This window comes from Cyrtonyx montezumae, unplaced genomic scaffold (assembly GCF_038088225.1).
Source record: "Cyrtonyx montezumae isolate F1298 unplaced genomic scaffold, pur_monq_1.0 scaffold_2, whole genome shotgun sequence".
NCBI classification, from domain to species: domain Eukaryota; kingdom Metazoa; phylum Chordata; class Aves; order Galliformes; family Odontophoridae; genus Cyrtonyx; species Cyrtonyx montezumae.
This window is the reverse complement of record NW_027071936.1, coordinates 44,070,254-44,090,775: the sequence shown is the minus strand read 5'-3', so window position 1 is coordinate 44,090,775 and position 20,522 is coordinate 44,070,254. Positions and strand designations below refer to the sequence as shown.

At 36.9% G+C, this 20,522-nt stretch overlaps 1 protein-coding gene across 1 annotated transcript in view; it reads right to left on the bottom strand.

The window, feature by feature from the left end:
- Positions 1–20,522, bottom strand: part of SCFD2 (sec1 family domain containing 2) — a 170,348-nt gene that overhangs the window by 119,411 nt on the left and 30,415 nt on the right. The window contains exon 4 of the mRNA XM_065737025.1: positions 11,686–11,861. Coding sequence (XP_065593097.1) covers positions 11,686–11,861 — 176 coding nt within the window. The remainder of the gene's footprint in view (positions 1–11,685; positions 11,862–20,522) is intronic.

Genomic DNA, 20,522 nt, shown 5'->3' with positions numbered 1-20,522 from the left:
CCGAGTTGCTTTAGGGCTCTTTAGAACTATTGTGGAATAAAAGGTGTCTGAGTGTTATGTGACTAATTAAAAAAATAAAAATAAAATAAAGAAACATCCTGAGCAGAAAATCCATCTACAGACTGAAGAAAAACCTACGGAGATGAGAGATAGGATGAATTATAAACGTGAGAAGGCTTGAAGAGTTTTTAACTCACACTACATGTATTATTATGAACCACATTCACAGTCATATTTGCAACCAGTCAAGACTACTGTTCATTAAAAATAGCAAACTTTAGAGTTTCATGGTACCAAAAAATCAGTATGTTAAAAATATTATTATTATGCAAATAGACAAATAAGAGTTAATAATGTTTTATATCTATGTTTTAAAAGAAGAGAAATAATACAAATCAAGGCAGAAAGTCTGATGACCATAATGCCACAACCATTTCTAAAGTGTCTGAGTAAACCAGCAGTTTGAAGACCACCACCGGTCTCCTGTGGAGAACATTTATTTTAATCATGCTCTGTTCCTATTGGAAAGTAAAAAAAAAAAATACTCAGCAGAGACATTTAATAGCTACAGCATTTGATAACCTCATCTAATACACTATCCCAAATTTTACTGCGTTATCTGTTTGTCTGCGGCAGAATAATACTGCATTAAGAAATTCAGAGACATTAAAATAAAAATATATATTCCTTCTTTTATCAGAAAACAGTGATTCTGCTGCATTAAAGAAAGGCAACGTTACAGAGTGAGGGTTAGTCAGATGGAACATTGAAGCATATCTGATAGGAAAGAAATACCAGAAGAGAAACTGATGGACAGAAATAAGTCACATTTGGTATCTCATCTCCAGCATATTACCTTCTCTTCTATTCCATTCTGCATTGGCAGGGGGGTTGGACTAGATGATCTCTAGAGGTCCCCTCCAACCCCTACAATTCTGTGATTTCAAAATTCAAGATTTTGAATTTCTTCCTTCCACAGGCACAGGTCCAGACTGGTACTTATCCATTACCTACATTTTGTTCTTCAGCTCTGCTGAATGACAATGGTTTACAGACTAAGCCACTTATCTACTGCAATTCCAACCATGTTTCAACCTGTTACGAAATTATGAAATACTTCCCATTAACAGCCTAAGTTAAATTTCTATAGTGAATCATCTTTGTGAATATGAAGTATTTCTGTATTCCAGAGTGGGAGGATGTAAATAGTTAACTGCATTTGTGCCTTACTAGACACAGTTGCACAAATGGGCTGTTGAACTTCATTAGAACGTACTGCAGGTAACATGACTACTGCACATTAGCAGAACACTTGCAAAACCATATTTGATTCATTTTAGATATGCACAAGGGCAAACAGTATGGGATGGAAGAAACACACTCAATAAGATGTTTTTTTTTCTCCTGTGTCTACTGCATTTTTTATGAACAAAGCACTACCACACGAAAGAGCAACCACAGAGAAAACAATGCCAAAAAAACTTCAGACCAGGCAAATGCAGGTCACTTCTAGAGAGAAAGTAAACATTTTCTTCTGCTTTTTGGAGGCAATGGTGACAAAGGAGAAGGAAGCAGTCTTGTTACATCAGCATGTATTGTCTGCTCTGTACCAACCTAGAAATGTCATGGCTAGGAGGCAGCTTTCAACATAAATACACTTCTGCCAGGCCCTTCTCATGCTTTTGAACCTGAAGACAGTGCCAAGGGATGAAATAGGTAGGCTCTCAAAGAGTTATATCCTTAAGATCAAGTCCCTACAGGAATTTCCATAATAACAGAACATAACTTGAAGAGGTATGAACTGGAAAAAATCCGAGAAAATGAAACCACTAAAATAAAGTTTCCAAGAAACCTCAGGAACATGTGGGAAATACCTACTCGTTTCTGAACACTCATTTGTTACATACAGATGCGGGAAATCAGAGATAGCAAGAATCACTTTGATTAAATCCCAGTATTTTGCACCTCTCCAAGAGGAAAGAGTCATGCTAGTATTTTATTTAACCAAATATAACCCCATCATCTCCAAGAGAACAGAAAGCAATCGATGCTGTGCAGGCAGATCTCTGAAAAGGCCAAATTGATTTTTAAAATGATTCACCGTGACCTTCTGCACAGATGAAATTCCACCTAGATTTTGTTGACCGAGTCAGCACAGCACCTCCAAAATCAGACCTGCTTTTCTAACAGAAACAGAGAGACCTGAGCCAGACTTCTTTTCTGAAACTGAGCAAATGAACTATCAAGCAATTCTCTACTTCTACACACAATGGTATCATAGTTTAGAATGAATAAAAATCTACCTTAGCTCCACAGCTGGACTGGACCCAACCCAGCTGGTTGCACAGCTCTATTTGTAGTCCTTCCTTTGGGGGTAGGGATCTGGACTTTGAAAATATGGCCAAGAACAAAGCAGTAGTTTGCAAGTGAAGATTAACCTGCAGTGAATTAGAACCATGTAAAAGATGTACTCTTCGATTAGTAAAAATAGTTAAGTCCCAGGCCAGTTGATTCTTTGCTGACCTGATAACTCAGAAAACTACTACTTGTCTTTTATTTCTCATCAAGTGAGCTAAATCAAATTAACAATATGCTTTCCTTCCAAGTGAAAAATAATGACATTAGGTAAAAAAAAAAAATAACTTCAGAGAGTCTGAGCACAACTGTGCCTTCAGCAAGGGAACAGCTTCCTGAGCAAGAACAGATGATGCAGATGGTGTAAGAGCCAAGATTTGAAGGCAGCAGTCATAACATGCTTGCACAGGCATACCAAGCCTCACCAAATTTTATTTATTTTTTTTGCTGAGTAAGAAATCTCAGCATATTCTACGGGACACAAGACAAACAAAGAGGTAAAACTTACACCTGAGAATCCACACTGTACTGAACGCACTGCTTGCTTTCCAGACTGGAGCTGAATTGTACCCAGTCAACCCAGACTGTGGGAAAAGCAGCCTATTGCACGGGTATGTGTCCAGAGATGTCTGCGATCCAAGGAAGCATGTATGCCAGTGGAAGGGAAAATATGCAACTCAGTGTGGAAACTCAGGGGGAACGTGACATGGCAGTTCCACTGTTAATCTTGGATACTGCCCACTGTAAAGTTTTCACTCATTTTTAGTTGCATTGTTTCTTCACTTTCTCCCTGACAGTCCATAGGAAATGATCGTGTTAAAAAAAAAGAAAAACCAAGCTAACAATCACACTCAAACCCAAAGAAATCTGGTGCTGGCATTATCAAGCTACTTTGCAGGTAAGAGACTTGATAGACTGTTACTGCCTTTGAGATAATGACCACAATGATAAGCAGAGCCTATGAGTAAAAGTCTAACCACAGGATGCTTTGCACCTAAGGTGTTGATTTTACCTGGACTGAAAAAGTAAGCAGTGCTTACTTTCTTGAGATCTAAAATACAATCAAGGAGAGCAGACAAAATCCAAAGGTAAACACTGTTCTGCTCTGAACCAACAGTAGGGGCCAAATCCAGTTAAGATTCTTAGCTAAGAAACCAACATATGCTCTTCAAAAAAAAAAAAAAAACACTTTCCTGGTCTATAATAAGCTGAGTGAAAAGAAAAGGGTTTTTGTTGTTGTTTTTCCCCTAAAAACATGGGTGCCATAATTAACAAAATGGCAGAGCAAGGTCTTACAGTGAATACACCGCAAAAACTTTGCCTCCTGGAGCACAACTGAGTAACAGTACATAGTAATTCTTTCAACATGTTGCTAATCTGCCTCTCTGCGACTCTTCCAGGTACACTGACAGGGACTGAGTGCATCCACTTTTTGGCCAGATTAATGTCATTATTTACAGCAAGTAAACAGTTACATTTTCAGAAGAAAAATTATGGGAGAAAAAGAATGGCAAGTAACAAGAAAAGCTGTGGCTGTTTCTAGTGTCAAATGTTGGCACCAAGCTGAGCAGAATCATCCTGCATCTCTAGAGCATAGCCTAAAGGTACCTACAGGTATAAGATTAAAATGCATCTCAAAAGAAAACTGGCAAGAAAAAAAACCTGAATTGTTTAAATTCCTAACAAAATTCTGTTTATGTGTGCATGCACATGAAAGGGGTAGTAGTTCCTGTTTCTGTTGTTGCTTCCCCATGAGCCAGCTCCCATTACATTATTTTATAGCAAGTATTTTGTACTTTGTACACAGAATGTTAATTTAACAGTTCCCTTTTATGTTTAGCATCTCCTCCCAAATACACTTTTTAAATTTTACTGATGTGCATATTTGTTCACTTAAGAAAGCCATTTTTTTTAATTAAAAGCTCATTTCAGAGACTTCACATGACTCTTATCTAGATACAAAATATTTGCTCTTTCAGAAGATGAGGAAAGGAGTTTTTGGTTTTTTTTTTTTTTTAAATGAGAGCCACAATTGCAAGACTTCGCAATTTTTCAGACCAAATACAAACACATTTCTCTGACAAGAATTAAAAAAGGATATAATTAGCTCTCTCCTGATATGGTAACCCCACTTAAGATATTTTAACCCCTTGTCAGCCAAGCTTTGAAAAACTTAGAACAGTTTTCATATGATAGATTAATTAACAGTGCCAGTAGACATAACTGTTGTTTACTCTAGAATGATTTATTCAATGTTAAAATAATGTTAACACAACTACTACCTGTATTTTATTTTGTTTGCAAAGTAGTCTGACAAGAACATTCTACTTGCAGAAAAATAGTTGGGACTAGGAGAACGTTATATAAATTATGTTGTACTATGTGTAACGTATGTATAAATATACATATTAGAATACAAATATATCTTCCTGAGCAAAACTAAATGAAATGTCTTAAATCTGGCATGCCAAGCCTCGAAAATGGTCCATAGTTGACCCTCCTCCAGTTTAAATGGACTCAGCCTAACAAACCTTAAGAACTTACTGTAAATAATTTGGAGGCTTAAGCAGGTGTTTGCTGTGGAACTATTTTCAGAAGTCATCAACAAATCGTACTTGATCCTCTAGCTGTCTAAGACAGAATTGGTGTCAGTGTCCAAACTGCAATCTCAACATAAAAAGTACCAAATTCCAGAGGATGACCTTTGCTATCAACACGGCACTATGCAAGACTCCCACTAAGGCAATTCATTCCGTAAGTAGCTTTATGTTAAAAAGTGACTGAGCCTAACTTAAAGGTGTTTTTTTTCTCTCTAAATAATATCGCTAATTACATTAACAGAGTTAATGACAATTAATGATTTTCTTTTCAAATGCTGTTAAATATCTCTTCCAAAAAGATTTGCTGACCAACATTGTAGGCCACCAGAAAGAATTTACTGAATTGAGATACATAATTATAAATTGCACGTTGATTAAAGCAATATAAGTAATAACAATGCCACTGATCATAATCTAAACATGAAGCTCACACTACAACTGAGCTATGAATTATTTTTCCAGAGCAAGAACAATTAATTGAAAAGCTTTTCTGTTTCCTCTCTGCTCTGCATCAAGCTGCTTGCTTTGACAGCTCTGAAGCTTATGCTTCTATCTCAATTTAGAGTCAATATACCACTGTCTAGAAAAGTCTATAGGCCTTAAACATACAGTGAATTCTGGACAGAGAAAATCTGCAAGATGGTGCCTTACAGCTTCCAAACCACTTAGCACTATCTCCCGTGCAGGCATGCATTTATGAATAATACTTATATTGTGAAATATCATGAAGTGCAACTAAATAGTAATTCCATCTTTGATTAAATAACACATGATGGCTAACCTGCATTCGTAAAGGATAGTAAAAAAAAAAATCATGGCACAGGATAGAAAGATTATCAACACCCAAGCTATTACATCTTGCTACTGGAACACTAATGGCAATCTGACATACTCATCTATATAGCAGTTTTTTTCCACTTCTCCTGCCTGAGCTTGTTCTAATATTCATAGAAGAAAAGATGTAATTTTATTAACCTCATAACCACTCTAAGCCAACAGAAAAATAAAACACTGGAATGACCATCTGGGATGAAATTTATGTTTCTCCTAAAAACAAGCCTATATTTTCTGTTTCTCATCTCGCTACAGGCACATAAAAAGTCTTCTCACAAATTTTACAATACCAAAAAGAACATATTGAACAACAATAAAATGCATCTAATTACATTTAAAAATTTAAACATGAAAATAGTGTGACAGTGCATCTCTAGGAGCTCTCCATGCAAGCATGTATATCCAGCTTCCACTATTATAGAATTTGTCCTACTTACATTAATACTAGATGCCAGTAAAAACTCCAGATATCCTTTCCAAAAATTTTACAATGCTCTTTTTCCTGCAATATGACGGCAGTAAAAAAAAAAAAACAAACAGAAAAGGAACTGTAAAGTTTTTAAAAAGTTAGCAATTCTCCTATTAAAAACAATTAACTGTAGAAGGTAATATCTTTGGTAGATATTCCACATTCTATATTGAATTCATACATAAGAATGAATTTGATGTAGAGATATGAGAAAGCTTAGCTTGCAATCATTGTTTCCTAAGTGACAACACATCACTGTATCTGTTTTTTTTAAACCATCAGTGCTCTTGACCCAGACTGTAAGAACAGAAGTAACAAACTATTGAGCCAGGTAGGCTGAACACAAGCTCTAATCGAAGAGAAATAGGACATTATAAGAAAGATAGTTGCAGACATCTTCGTGTCAAATGAGTAAGTGTAGTCAAAAAAAGAATTTCAAAACTCCCTGCTGACATTCCTGGTGTCACAGCTAGAAAGTACATGACCTGAAAGGACTGAAAAGTCTGGAGAAGACTTGGTCCTAATTCAAAAGGCTTTAAGTCTGATAAGTTAAACAATCATGGAAAGTGAAAGTAAAGAGGATTTTAGCTAGATACAAATAATAAAATTAGCTAGTGCCAATGAGAGCAATATAGTCCCCAGTTTACACTGTAGTTTTTCATCTATGGAATGAAACTGAACTGTTTTGGAAGTTTCTGTGTTTTTCAGTGCTGAAGCTGTCTAATTCCCAGTTAACTGTGAAATGTCAGTCAGCACGTACAAAATTGGCCGCACAAAACCTTAAGAAGCAACAATGCTCTCTCCATCAATATAATGAAAAATAAAAAGATGCCTTACTTTGAACAATACATTTATTTTAACACAATAGTTCTGTGAGGTAAATAACTCCCAAGGATGGTACTTCACAACAAAATAGTATAGATGATAGTATATTTTAAGTAGTTCTATATAGATAAGATACAAATAATACAAAAGTGAAGACAGAAGATGGATCACCTTCAAGATGTCAAGGCTCACAGGGGACTCCACATGGGAGGAATCTCCAAGAAAAGATCCTTCCCTGGTGGTGGTCAGCCCTTAAATGGGGTTTGGGAGAGGTGGAGCCAGGCTCCACCCCCTCCAATCACACAGGTATATCACCTTCACCTGTGCCCCCATGGCTGACTGGGTGCTCACCTTAGGTGACCAATCAGTGGTTCAGGCCGTGATTCAGCAGTTCCCATGCAAGTTCTGGTATATTTGCATTACATATTACAGAAAGAAATCAATAAACAGGCGTTTACTCTAGAGCTTTCTATTATGGGATCCAAACAACACACACAAGAGCTAGTAGTTTAAATCTACTCAGTTTAATAGAAAGTTTGTATTTAAAATGTGCAGCACGCAGTTACTTAGGACAAGACATAAAAGCTCTTCAGCTACCATGCAGTGCCAGCTGACAAAACTATTAGCAGAATTTGCTGCCACAGAGAAATAATGGTACTAAGAGGAAAATTTTCATCATGACAGAATTTCTTTGCTCATGGCAACCTATAAAAATTTGAAATCAAACTAAATTCTCCCTATCTCACTGCAGAGTACAGTAGTAAAATTTCACACTGCTTATAGAAGTGTATTTTCTTTGGGGGAAAATACATTTCAAGTACTTCAAATGTCATTCTAGAAACTGTCTGACAGACTTCCTGCACTGAATAATCCCTGATCTTGGGAACTGAATGGATGGGGCTATTCATGAATACTCAGTATGAGAAGCTCTGTACTCTTAAAATTTGACAGCAAGTTTATTCCAGAGGGGTGCAGCCAGTTCTAAAAGGCAGTATCCCCATGCGGGGAACTTCAGAGCAATTTCCTTTACAAAACAACTGCACTTCCCACAAGGCACATCATTTACACTGGCTGCTGCTGCTGGGTACTTATATACCCAATGTGGAGGTGGAAATTCCTGCTTAGTGCATCTACAAGCAGTACATGCTAAAAATAAGAAACAGCAAAAACATTTTTACTCTTACAGTCCCACATTCTGTTTAGATTCCAAAAAGAGTTGTTGTTCTTGTGTTTTTGTATTTCATGGGTTTCTTCTGCTTAATAAACCTCCATGAATGTCCCAGTTTTGAGAATAGGAGGAGATAATGCTGAAGGGAGCTGAAAAGTGGGGAATGACAACACTCTTACTTTCTATTACCCTCCTTAAACTTTAAATCCTCACTTGAAGGAAAACAAGGTAGTGACATAGTGTATGGGAACTGCTGAATCACGGCCTGAACCACTGATTGGTCACCTGAGGTGAGCACCGAGTCAGCCATGGGGGCACAGGTGAAGGTGATATACCTGTGTGAGTGGAAGGGGTGGAGCCTGGCTCCACCTCTCCCAAACCCCATTTAAGGGCTGACCACCACCAGGGAAGGATCTCTTCTCAGAGATTCCTCCTACGTGGAGTCCCCCTGCGAGCCTTGTCATCCCTAAAGGTGAGCCATCTTCTCTTTTGTATTATTTGTGTGCTGTTTATATAGGACTACTTAAAATATACCATCACCTATACTATTTCTTTGTAGAGTACCATTCTTGGGAGTTATTTACCCCACACATGGGAAGCACTGGGGGGGAAGCACAGTAGAGTTTTTGTATTCTATTTCCACCTAGCAGCCTCACAGATGACTAGAATTAGGAAAAAGAAAATGAAAGAAAACCTCAAGAGAAGGAAAATACTATGAGGTAGGAGACCCTCTTGATAAAAAAGAGCATACTGTTTTAATTCACAGTACATATAAAACTTCTTGGTAGTAAAAGCTCCATCAAGTGCAGAGACAGAGCAGCAGAACAGTGAAAACTAATGCCAGACAAGATGGGACATCCTGATGCATTTCTGTTAACTCAGCACAGGAATCACTTTCCCATGAGATCAAGGCCATAATCCCATTTAAATCCAACTTCACTCTCAGACCATTCACTCATTCCATTTAAGGAAAAAACAAACCTGTAGCAAGTAAGCATATACACTGAATTCCAGTGGATTTCTAGTCAAAACCAAACTTTCTTGCTGAAGATCTGTAAGACATCATAGGTCTGAAACTGTAGTTACAGATCTTAATTATGATAAAATACTTGAAGTGGGCTGCTTTCTGCCTCTACCATGCCATTTTTTGAGCTGAACACCTGCAGTGTTCACAGAAAGTAATAATAAACGAGGTGTTCAGAGGAGAAGAAAAAAGGAAGAGGTTATTCGGTGTAGAGCTTAAAGCATTAATGTCACCAGTGTGGTTTTCCTTAAAGAATCAGGAGGCCAATCAGAGAGGTTCAGTAATGAGAGAAATTCTAAAAACACAAAGATCTATTTTTCTGGGGAATCTGAGAATCCTAACCCCGGATATTTAAAATGGGTTATCTTTGGCATCACCTGAAGTCCAGCATGCATCCATAAGGGAATAATATAGAATCCCTATGTTGCCTGAAGTTTAATATTTTTCCCAGTAGATTTCTCATGTCTTCTATGCAGTTCCAATATAGGATAGCAACAGTTTCAACATGGAAGTAGTACCACTTCTTCATATTGAGGATTCTTTTAAGGTTTATTATTTTATAACATCTGAGATGTAACAATTCCACTAAAGAATTTTGCAGCAGTCCTGTTGGAATACACTACCATAGCACCAAATTTAGAGCACAGTGCTACATGCCAACCATTCACAACCTAATGCTACAGTTTGTTTTTTTAAATAAAAATTTATCTGCAATCTTCTGGGTCTCTCAGTATTCTGTTCTTCCTACAAGAGCCTGTTAACAGATCAGAGACAGGCCACATGCTTAAAAACAGATCATGCTGTACAGATTGCATACTTCAAAGTAATTGCTGTTTGAACTACTGAAAATGAGTATGTCCTAAGCAACAATTATGTTAGCTGAGAAAGTTTGCTTTGGCTAACATATTTTGCCTTAATATGATGTGTGGAAGGCATGGGGTATAATCCAAAGCTGTGTATGATTATGAGAGTGCTTGTTACACATTTCTTCTTTTGTGAAATACAGAGTTGGGTTCTTTCTTACCTCTGTTCTTCCACTCCCTGATGATTTAAGACATGTTTTAATTTTTATTTATTTATTCTATAGGCAGTTGTCTGCTGTTGTGAAAACAATGCTGAGCTGCAGCTTTATTTTGATTCTTTGGTTTTAAGATGGAACTTATCCAACTTCTGAGAACTATGAAACATGATTCACTGCAAGAGATAGAAAGGGACTATGGGCTGTGATGTCCCATACTCTACCATCCAGAAGGAACACAGTATGGTTACAATGTTTTCTTTTACCCAGTATGTTTTGATTCTTAACTATACAACATTGCATACGCTACTCAAAAATATTTCGGTCCTAGCAAACGACTAGCTGTGGTTTGTTGGCTTTTGTTTGTTTGGGGTCTTCCTTGTTTTTTGTTCTTTTTTATAAAATGCTTTTGTTTCTGTTATTAAGGTAGACAACAGCTTGCTATTCAAAGTTGAGCACGTTTTGCCTCCCTCCCTGCTTAATGCTACAAACGTTCATCGACTATAAGGCTATAAAGCACAGGCTGGCACTTCTAAATGAACCAGGGATTATATCCTTCTGCCAGAGATCATGTGGAAGGTTGAGTTGTTAGTTTGTTTTAAATATCAAGTAAAAGGCAGTAAATTTATACCAAATAAATATTTTTTGTTGAACTCCAAACTATATATTTCACTTAAGGCTGATTCCAACTTCATTAGAATATACCTCATGAGGATTTATCTTCTCCTAAGATTTCAGAAAATGGTTCCTCTAAAACCAACATAAATGCAGAAGAAATAGCACAGGGAGGAAAGTGTTCAGCTTCTGATTTCAGCAAAAAATAGTTCTTGGAAAAAAAATCCACATGTGATACAAAATGATATGTCAACAATACTGTAGCTAGCAACAGAATGCCTTAAAAAGATGGCTGTGGGAAAAGCAGAGGGCAGATGTTTTTTTAGCAAAATAAACTTCAATCTCTCTTGCAAGGATTTTCCTATTACATCTTCATCTGCTTGGTAAATCAAAGAAGCCTTACACTCACAATAGCAATGAGCAACGAAGTCTTCACTGCATTTGATGCAGCCCATTGCCTCAAATCTGTCTTCAGAATGGTAGTAATAGTAATCCTATTGTGATAAAACTTCTAGCATTAGATATTTCATACACACATAGAACAATCATCCAATGTGGATTATTCATGTTTTACCTTTCTGGCTTATCTTTTCATTTCTGAAATTACTCAGACAAAATTATAAAAGATAATTATGTATGTTCCCATTCCTTTTCTATTTTAACAATAAAAAACAGCTCCATTAAGAAATGCAAGCTACAAAATTCAATAGTAATCTTAAAATATGTATAAAACATTTTTACTTAAGTACAAATTAAAAAAAATAATGCAGTACATACCTGCAGAAGTAATCTCTCAAAGGCTAGGAAGTTGTCCCATTTGGAAATCCAAGGGTGTTTCAAAGTCTGGACTGCAGCCAGCACGAGCTGTAGAAGACCACAGTGATTCTCCAAAGCTTTGAAATTATTTTTGAAAAGCTGTACGTAGGAGCTGAGCTGTTCTGGGGTGACTCTACCTGTGGAAAGAGAAACAGGACATAGCATTTAGTGGTGACATCTACTGATAGCAACACACGTAAACTATCACTTAAAAAAAACCTGTTTTCATCAGTTGTAAAGAACTAAAAATCTTTCTATACTATAGACAAGATCCTAGCTTTGTTGGAGCCAGGAGCTTTAGGGAGCAGAATCAAGTCAGATGCTTCATGCATTAATTATGGCTTAAGATACATGGTACAGTAGGCATTTAAAATACACAACAGATATAATGCTCGTCTTTGTTTTCAAAAAGATAAGGAGACTCATTTAAGCAAGCGCAGTGACCTGATGACCACTTCTAAATAACTGATATTTCAACAAAATTTCTATTTTTTATCAGAAGTCCAAGGACAATTAGTCAGTCTTCAAAAAAAAACCAACAAAATAAAGCACCTTAATTTCACCCTCAAAAATAAACACCATCTATATATCCCTGAACTGGCTGGTGGACCTCTCCTTACTAGTAGGACACAAAGGGAATCATTCTGGCCACACAAACAATATAGGATTAACAGATTTCCATCAAACATTAAAACATAATACAAATAGCTCAACTTGTATTTTGTATTAGAAATGACATCATGCCTGCTCCAAGAATAAAGGGCTATCCTCTCACTTAAGATTCTGAGAGGAAAGTCTGCAGTGTCTCATAAGGAAAGGTACCACAGGCAATCATAAGTGCCTTCAACACAAAAGGAAAAATGGCGTTAAAGCACCATTCTAATTGCAAGTCTGGACTGTAGACTAGTCCTGAGTTGCTTCATGGTTTCTTGCAGCCAATGCCAGTAAAAAGTCACTGTCAAACAAAGCAGACCTAAAGAGCAGAGGCAAGTGAGACGGAGCAAGGAGAATCTGTTAACAGAACAAGCTTCAGTGCCAGGAAGGCTCTAGGCTGAACTGATGCTAAGTGTTCTGTGGCCTACACTTGTCTCATCATTTTATGTGGTATTTTTCCATAAAGGAAAGATCTTGCAAGACTAACACAGTGTTTCTTCTCTGCATTTGGTTATGTCATCAGTTTACAAAACTTTTCATCTGCCTCCTTTTCAGCATCATATAAACAGTGGAAAAAAAAAAAGACTACATCAGTGAATCAGTGTCAAAATTGCTTTCTCTTAGCTCCAGTGATATCACTGGCAGCCTTTTAAAGATCATATAGATTAAGGAAAGCTGCTAAATAAAACAAAAACACAAGGTATTTATGTGAATTTTAACTGAGAGCGTCAAACCAAAAAGTCAGCAAATTAAGACACAAATCAAGCTGACACCGCTCAGTAGGCCTGAGAGCTGACAAAAGGCTTCTACAGTTAGTCTGCATAGACTAAAACAGCAACCACAGCCATGTGTGTTTTTAGACTAAACATCAGAGCTTGCAGACATGTTTTATTTCTTGTAAAGCTGTGTCAGGCAGATTTACATGGTGATTTGAAAATGTCAGCCCATGGTGCCTTGCAACATACCTTTGATAATGACTGCATTATTACCTTTAGCAGCCATAATAGATGGTAGCAGATTCAAAAAATGATAGCTTGCTTCAATTGGGAAAACATGAAGTTTCCTCATACAAAAGAGTAAAACGGGATCTTTTGAGTCTGATTTCTTATTTTAATAATGTTATTCTATATTGTCCCCTCATGAAAGTGAATTCAGACACCACTGGATCAGCACAATTTTAGAGCAACAATGAAAAACTTTCCCACCCTCAGAGTATCACCAGTCCAATACATAAGTAAACAAGCAAAACCCTGACCTTATAAGTCATTAACAAAACTTAATGGCATTGAAGAGTCCAACATCTCATCTGTAACATGTAAAATATTCACAGCAGTACTCAGCTCCGTGGTTCAAGAGCTCCAGCCAATTTCTGCACAGAAATTTCCCTGGACAGTTATATGCCTATTGCAATCAACTGCTTCAGTAGATGAGAGAAGGAATTTAAAACAGTCACTGGTGGTACTCAAAAAATAAGTGAGCATTCCTGGGGCCTAAATCCTCATCACCTCCCCTGCTGCTTCCTCACAGGGGGAGATTTCAGCACAACATCAATAAAGTTGAATCTAATTCCAACCCAATCAGTCTTTGATTTATTTTTTAAAGCCTCTCTGCTCTTCCAAGTCCTCTGGTTTCACAGCATAGCAGACAATCCTATAAATTCAAAAGGAAATAGATGACAATTACATCACCGTGTGTCAATTGTTCTTTTGTTTTTCTAAAGCAAATCCAAAGATTCACAGCCAGAAGATGGCAACTACTGTCAGAAAGAGTGGCAACAGCATTATCTTGCCTTGCATGATACTCCCCTTTGTGCTCTGTCATGGTCATGCTCTGCTCCACAGTACTGCAGCTATGCAGAGTTCAAGTCTTTGTATGGGCACAGTGGTTTCACTCATGAGGGCTACTTTACACTGGCAAAGCAGCTGTTCATTTTTTACTCCCTCCTCATGGGAAGAGAAAATTATGACCTCAACCTCTCCCAGGGATTTAGAAGCACTGATAATCTCCCTTGCACAAACACCGAGAATTCCATAATGTCTAAGTAACCTTTACCACTAGAATAACATAAGAAATAAAACGAAGCTACAAGAGGGAAGACTGGATTGGGCTAGGTACCAGGCTCACTACTGAAGAGCCTTTTCTGTCCAAGAAACACTGAAAGTGAGCATGCTGAAGCAGCTTTGCACTTCAGCAGTTTGAAAAACTGTGGACAAAATGGAAGAGGTAGCAAGGATAGAATAGAATCTAGTTGTGACAGTGAAGAAGGAATTATAAAAAGAAATCTAACAGGGTAATGCAATATTACAGAACCAGAGTAGCACAGTAATACATACGGAGCTTTCTAGAATACTGTTACAATCCCGAGGCAACTTGTGTCCTGATGAAGAAAATTAAATTCCAAGATACAAAGAAAAAACAAAGACAAATAAAAATGGTCATCCAAACACTTGCTAGATGTAAAATATTTCCTTTTTTAATTAGTCACTGAGATTTTAGATTTACTTGTAAAGACTGTGAGGCTAGTAATATGAGTGGTGTCTTCATATTACTCTTCAAAAGTTAAATGTAGGAAATTATGATTTTGAGTCTTAACTTGAGCTAATTTGGCTTACTTGACTAATAAAAAAGAAGGAAATCGTGAAAGAGTAGGATTAGGCACTAAGAAACACAGGGAAAGAAACTGAGCTTGTTTAGAAAGCATAAAGGGAATCAGATAAAAAAAACCATGTAGACAGACTTAATAATTTGAATAATAAAGAAAATGAGGAGTTGGGTTCCTCTGGCAACATACCATGATCAAGACAGGAACCAATACATAAATGAACTATTCTGCCCTGGTTTTCATGTCACAGTGCAATACGCAGTTTGAAAAGGATGGTAACCAATGATTATGATATCTTCAAAGTTGCCATATTAGAATTGAAAAAATAAGCAAGTAAACTGAAGCGAGTTCTGAAAAACATTGCACACAGAACACGGCCAGTGATAAGACCGGTACTAAGTCTACCACATAACCAGACCAGACAACAATAAAAGTCATTTATATTTAAGGAATGGTGAAAAAGTTACAATTTTGAGGACACAAGCATATTTAATGGGAAAAGATTAGGATCTGACTAAAGTCTGTATTTGAGTAGTGAGAGCAGTTTGAGTGAAATGGAAACACTTTAACCTCAAAAGTTAAACAAAAAGTTAACTAGACAAACCACATATGTAGATGTGAAGACAATTCCACAGTATGACTTTTTTCCATCTTAAATTAACGCTGCAGTCTATGTAGTGTAATACAGGCATCATTTCAAGAAATGAATTATTTTTCAAGATAGGTTTACCAGTAGAAGTAAATTCTTAAAATTCAGAATCCTAAAGTGCTATTAAAAAAAAAAGATTTATGGATTAACAAGGTGTCTAAAGAGCAAAGGTCAAAAATATCAATATATTCTTCCAAACTTAAAGTCCTTGTTTTTGCATCTAACACTTAGTTAATTATCTCCATAGGGACAAAAAACAAGTAAAGAGTAAAGTACATTTTGTGACCAATTGAATAAATAAGTGGATGCTTTTCCAAGACTACAGGAATCGCCAAACGCACATAGCTTTAAACTTAGTTCAGTTTAACGCAAGAACACAGTCTGACTTTCATTGGCTGAAGCACTTTGCTAAGGTCCATTTTTTACTTGACAGAACTATGATGAATAGGAAAATACCTTGGAATGCTTATATTCACTGACTAGCTGAAAAATTCCAGATAAATTGTTTTCCTTGTTCATAATCATAGGAATACAGATCTCTCTCTCCCAGTAGCTTGCCTCTAATCATACCCAATGCCAGATACTTCTGAGGAATGTAGCAAGATCACAGAATCCATGAAGCAACAGTACAGCCAAGGGAATTGGATATTTTGCAAACTAAGTGAGAGCAATTTAGTAGGACAGATGACGCCCCTTACGTCTACATGTTGGTGTAATTTCCAGATGTTATTCTTATTAACTCAACATGTTTTTGTACTTCTTAGAACATTTCAGTAACACTCTTGAAAAGCAAGTACCACGAAAATAATTCAATCTCAGTTTTTGGTTAGTTAATCTCAGAAGTCACCCAGTCCTTAAATTGTTAATAAAGAAGAGAAGGCCAGCTACTCCCTAGCTCTTTGGGATGAAAAGCAGGATATTGCTTGGCTGACTTCTCCTCCAGGGTAAAGCTCTGGACCCAAAGAGCACTAAACCTTGCAGTAGACTGAAAGCATATGTGACAGGCTTATTTCTAGCAGCATATGCTCATCTCCCATGAGCACAAACTTATCTGCTCTGGGTTCGATGGTCACATGTAAGAATCCTTCCCCCTGCAGTTAGAGGAACAGCAGTATCCATCACAACAGTTACAGGTATGAGCGTAAACATTACAGTGGTCTCAGGATAAGTCTGTCAGCCAAAATCAGACAGCAGCAGAGCCCTGTTTCCTGCAGGACTGTTAAAAAGCAGCTGTGCCTTGCCTTCCTCCCTCACTGGCCACTACTGACTTCCCTTCTTCCTCCCATCCTAGCAATAGCTACAATGTACAAGCATTTAAGCTCTGCCATACTTCCCTCTCCATTGTAGGCTTTAATGCACTCTACCATTTGTTTTCTTTCCTTTTGACTGTTAGATCAGCATCAACAGAAAGTAACAACCACTGTATACAGTGCAGAGATATTTCCCAGTTGCCCTCCCAAAAAATCAAAACAAATTTCAGAACAGTTTGAATAAGTAGGTGAAGTCTGCCAGAATTAAGCATCTTAGGATAGCTATCTAGATTAACTGAGTGCTGTGTCAATAAGTTGGATGTTATGTCACTCCAGAGTTTCCTAAAACTACTTAATCTTGACTAAATATGTATCATGATCATAAGATTGCCTTATTCTTCACCTCTTTCAGCACATTAATAAACACAGAACACTAGGCCACATCCCAATCAGAGAGCCACCAGCTCTGAGAAACAGTAACCTTTGAAAGCAGCAGTTCACTGTGATCATAAAGCAACTTAAAATCCGCAAATGTAGTTGCATCATCTCCCAGATACCCTAAACCTCTCACAAAAAAGAACTGACTTGTTTGTCTTAAAATAATATACCCAAAGGATTTCAGGTGGCTTGCCGATGTCCTCATTTAGCACTAAGACATATGTTTTCAGACCCTGAATACTTCATTGTGTTCTCGATTTGCTGTCCCAGACAAAGGGATATTGTTGCTCATTGGCAGGTTATTCAAAAGGACTAATTATTTCTCTGATGATATCTGGAAGATTTCCATGGTTGAGAATACCCTAAGAATCACTTTGGGCAGGAAGCAAATATAAATGGAAATCATGATGATGTATGAGTACATACATATGTAACTCAACAAGTCTTTGTGTAACTAATTCTCTTTTGCAAGACTGAATAATCAAGCTTACAGAATTATGATGGAAAAAAGCACTGGGCAAACCACCCAAGTTTTACTGTATTGCCATGTTCCACTTGAAGTGTAACACTCAAGTATCTGCAAGCACTCTAGCATAAAATATATATTCTATTTAAAACCTTTGCCACAGGCTGTTCTCAGTGATCATTTGCTCCTTTAGTTCTACACCTCTTTCAGCTACTTCACATTTGTTCTCTTCTTTTGACTTGACAGCTCCTTTCTTAACATTAGTTCTGAAGTCCTTTCTGTCATCTTGTAGGATGCACAAAACAGTACTTAGTGCAGAATCTACAACTGCCACAGAGATTCAGCAAATCCTTGGTGCCATATGGCTTTGCTACACACAAAGCACACACTGGAACTTGTGTTTCCCCATCCCACATCCAGGATCTCACTTGCTTAACTAAAGTCATTATGGTTGATCTGGAGAAAAAAAAATGGAATCTTAAAGAACAGAAGACAGCTATTTAACTGTTTCTTTTCAAGGAGTTGCATCACTATTCAGTAACTTACAAGTGTTTTATCTTTACATACGCATTTATCTATATAATCAGGTTTTTTCTACATAGCAGGATGTAACTATACCAACTACTAAGAGGCAGTCAAAAACTTAAGGAAACATTCCAGCTTTCCTGAACAATTTGGTTCGCTTGATGTAAAAATTGTTTGTTTATACTAATATTAGAAGCACTGTGACTCAATACAGATTCCAATTAAGTATCATTACTGACAGTATCTCCCAAAACAATTAGTTACCAATCTTTGTAAATAAAAAAACCTGCAAGCCAAAACATCAGTAAGCCATTTTATCTGTTCAAAAGCTGACTAATCCTTGTGACTCACCTTAACACCTGTTTCTAATTGAGAAACCTAAAATTCACAGCTCACACAAAGAAAAACTGCTATTTTCCCAACACTTTTTCCTGTAGTATTTTAAAAGAAATATTAATTAGATTAATGGACAATCTACATTATTCTCAGTGGTAATTATGTGACCTGACTCTAGTATTTCAAAATGTATGTTGAAAGACAATCTTAAGAGATTACATGATGAATCATGATCAGAATGCTCTTAAAAAACATCTTTTAAAAAAAGTCTTTGACAAGCCTTGTAGGGCACAGCTATATTATGAGCAAAATTTCACTTCCGTGATAATCTATTAAGCATGCCCTGAAATAAACTGGACATAATTGTAACTAAATGCTATTTAAATTTATAAGCTCTTTAATACAAAGTAATTTCATTTTCAATTAAAGATATACATTGTAAATGAACATTGTTTTTGATTTTCAATGTTAAAGCCTTATTTTACACTATCTCTCTCTCTTTCACTAGAGGTATTTTCCCAACCAGGAGTCATGACTTAACAACACACTTGCATGTATTTCTTATGTTTACTCAAAGTCTAAAAAAAAAAATTAACATTTATTATTCGCTAACACAGTATCTCAACATTTGGGACACAGAATTTTCCAGTTCCCTTTTTAACTACAGAGATTTTGCTACTCTCTAAGAACACATGCTGTAGATACTTATGGATACTAGCAAACCTTTTGCCACATTCAACATGCCATTTTGCATTAATTGTAAAGTCAGGGGTTTTTTAAACCGTTTACTTAAAGTTTTCCTGTGTTCCTCTTGTTTGCAATAGCTTGATAGTGATTCTGCAACCTAAATCCCACTGAAATTCAGAATGTAAGAGTCTGCCAAGTTGAACATAAGCCAACAGTCTGGACCTTGTGTCAATGGAAGCAAATCAAGTCATCACATCAGCACAACAGGTAGAGGGACATCACACTTCACAATTACAGCTATTCTATGGTACGGGTTTTTTTTTTAATTTAAGTAATTGTTTAGTGCTGTCAAGAATCCTACACTGTGTACTTAAAGGTAAGACAGAAAAAAAGAACTGACACAGCACTTTCCTGAATGCAGCATCCAACTGTGAAAGAAGCATAATGCTTAGTGCAGAGTGCTCCCCAGCTAGTGATGCTTCTAAAAATCGAATGACTGTCAGAAGATAGAATTTATTTAGTTAAGTGAATGCTCTAATGAAACTTAAGTTCCTCCAACAGCAGAAGGTGAAACAGCCATAAAATGTTTCTATTTCCATGTTTGTACACAGTGGTGACTATTCATAAAGACCACCTTTACCAACAGTTAGTTTAGAGGGAAAGTCTACCCCCTCTAAAATCAAAATCAAAGGGTGGACATCCACTGTGAATGCAATGGTCTATAGGGAAGGTCCCCCAAATAATCCAAAGCTTTTAAAAATACTCTGAACTCTCCAAATACACTTAGCATTCTAAGAAGAAAAAAAGCTTCCCTGCCTCCAGAGGTGAATGATGCAATAGAACATCTGCTGTACTGACCACCACTGAAACTAGGAACATTTACTACAGGTCAAGACCACAAGAGAAATCAGAAACTCAGAACTGCAACACACTGCAAAATCAAATCTGCTTGGCTATATAGAGCCCACACTGAAGAGCTTCTGTTGCTTTCAGGGAAAAAAAAAGGAAAAAATTACTCAAGGTTCATGCTCTGCAACAAAAGGAGTCCAAGTCTGAGAGGAGCAGCCCCACCTTTTCTTGGGTTAACACCCTGAAGAGAATCAGTGAGCTACTGGAAGAGCATGGATAGATTCACTATCAAGAATTTAGGTCTCTGCAGACTAAATCAGTCCTGTCTCAGTCAAGTTGGTA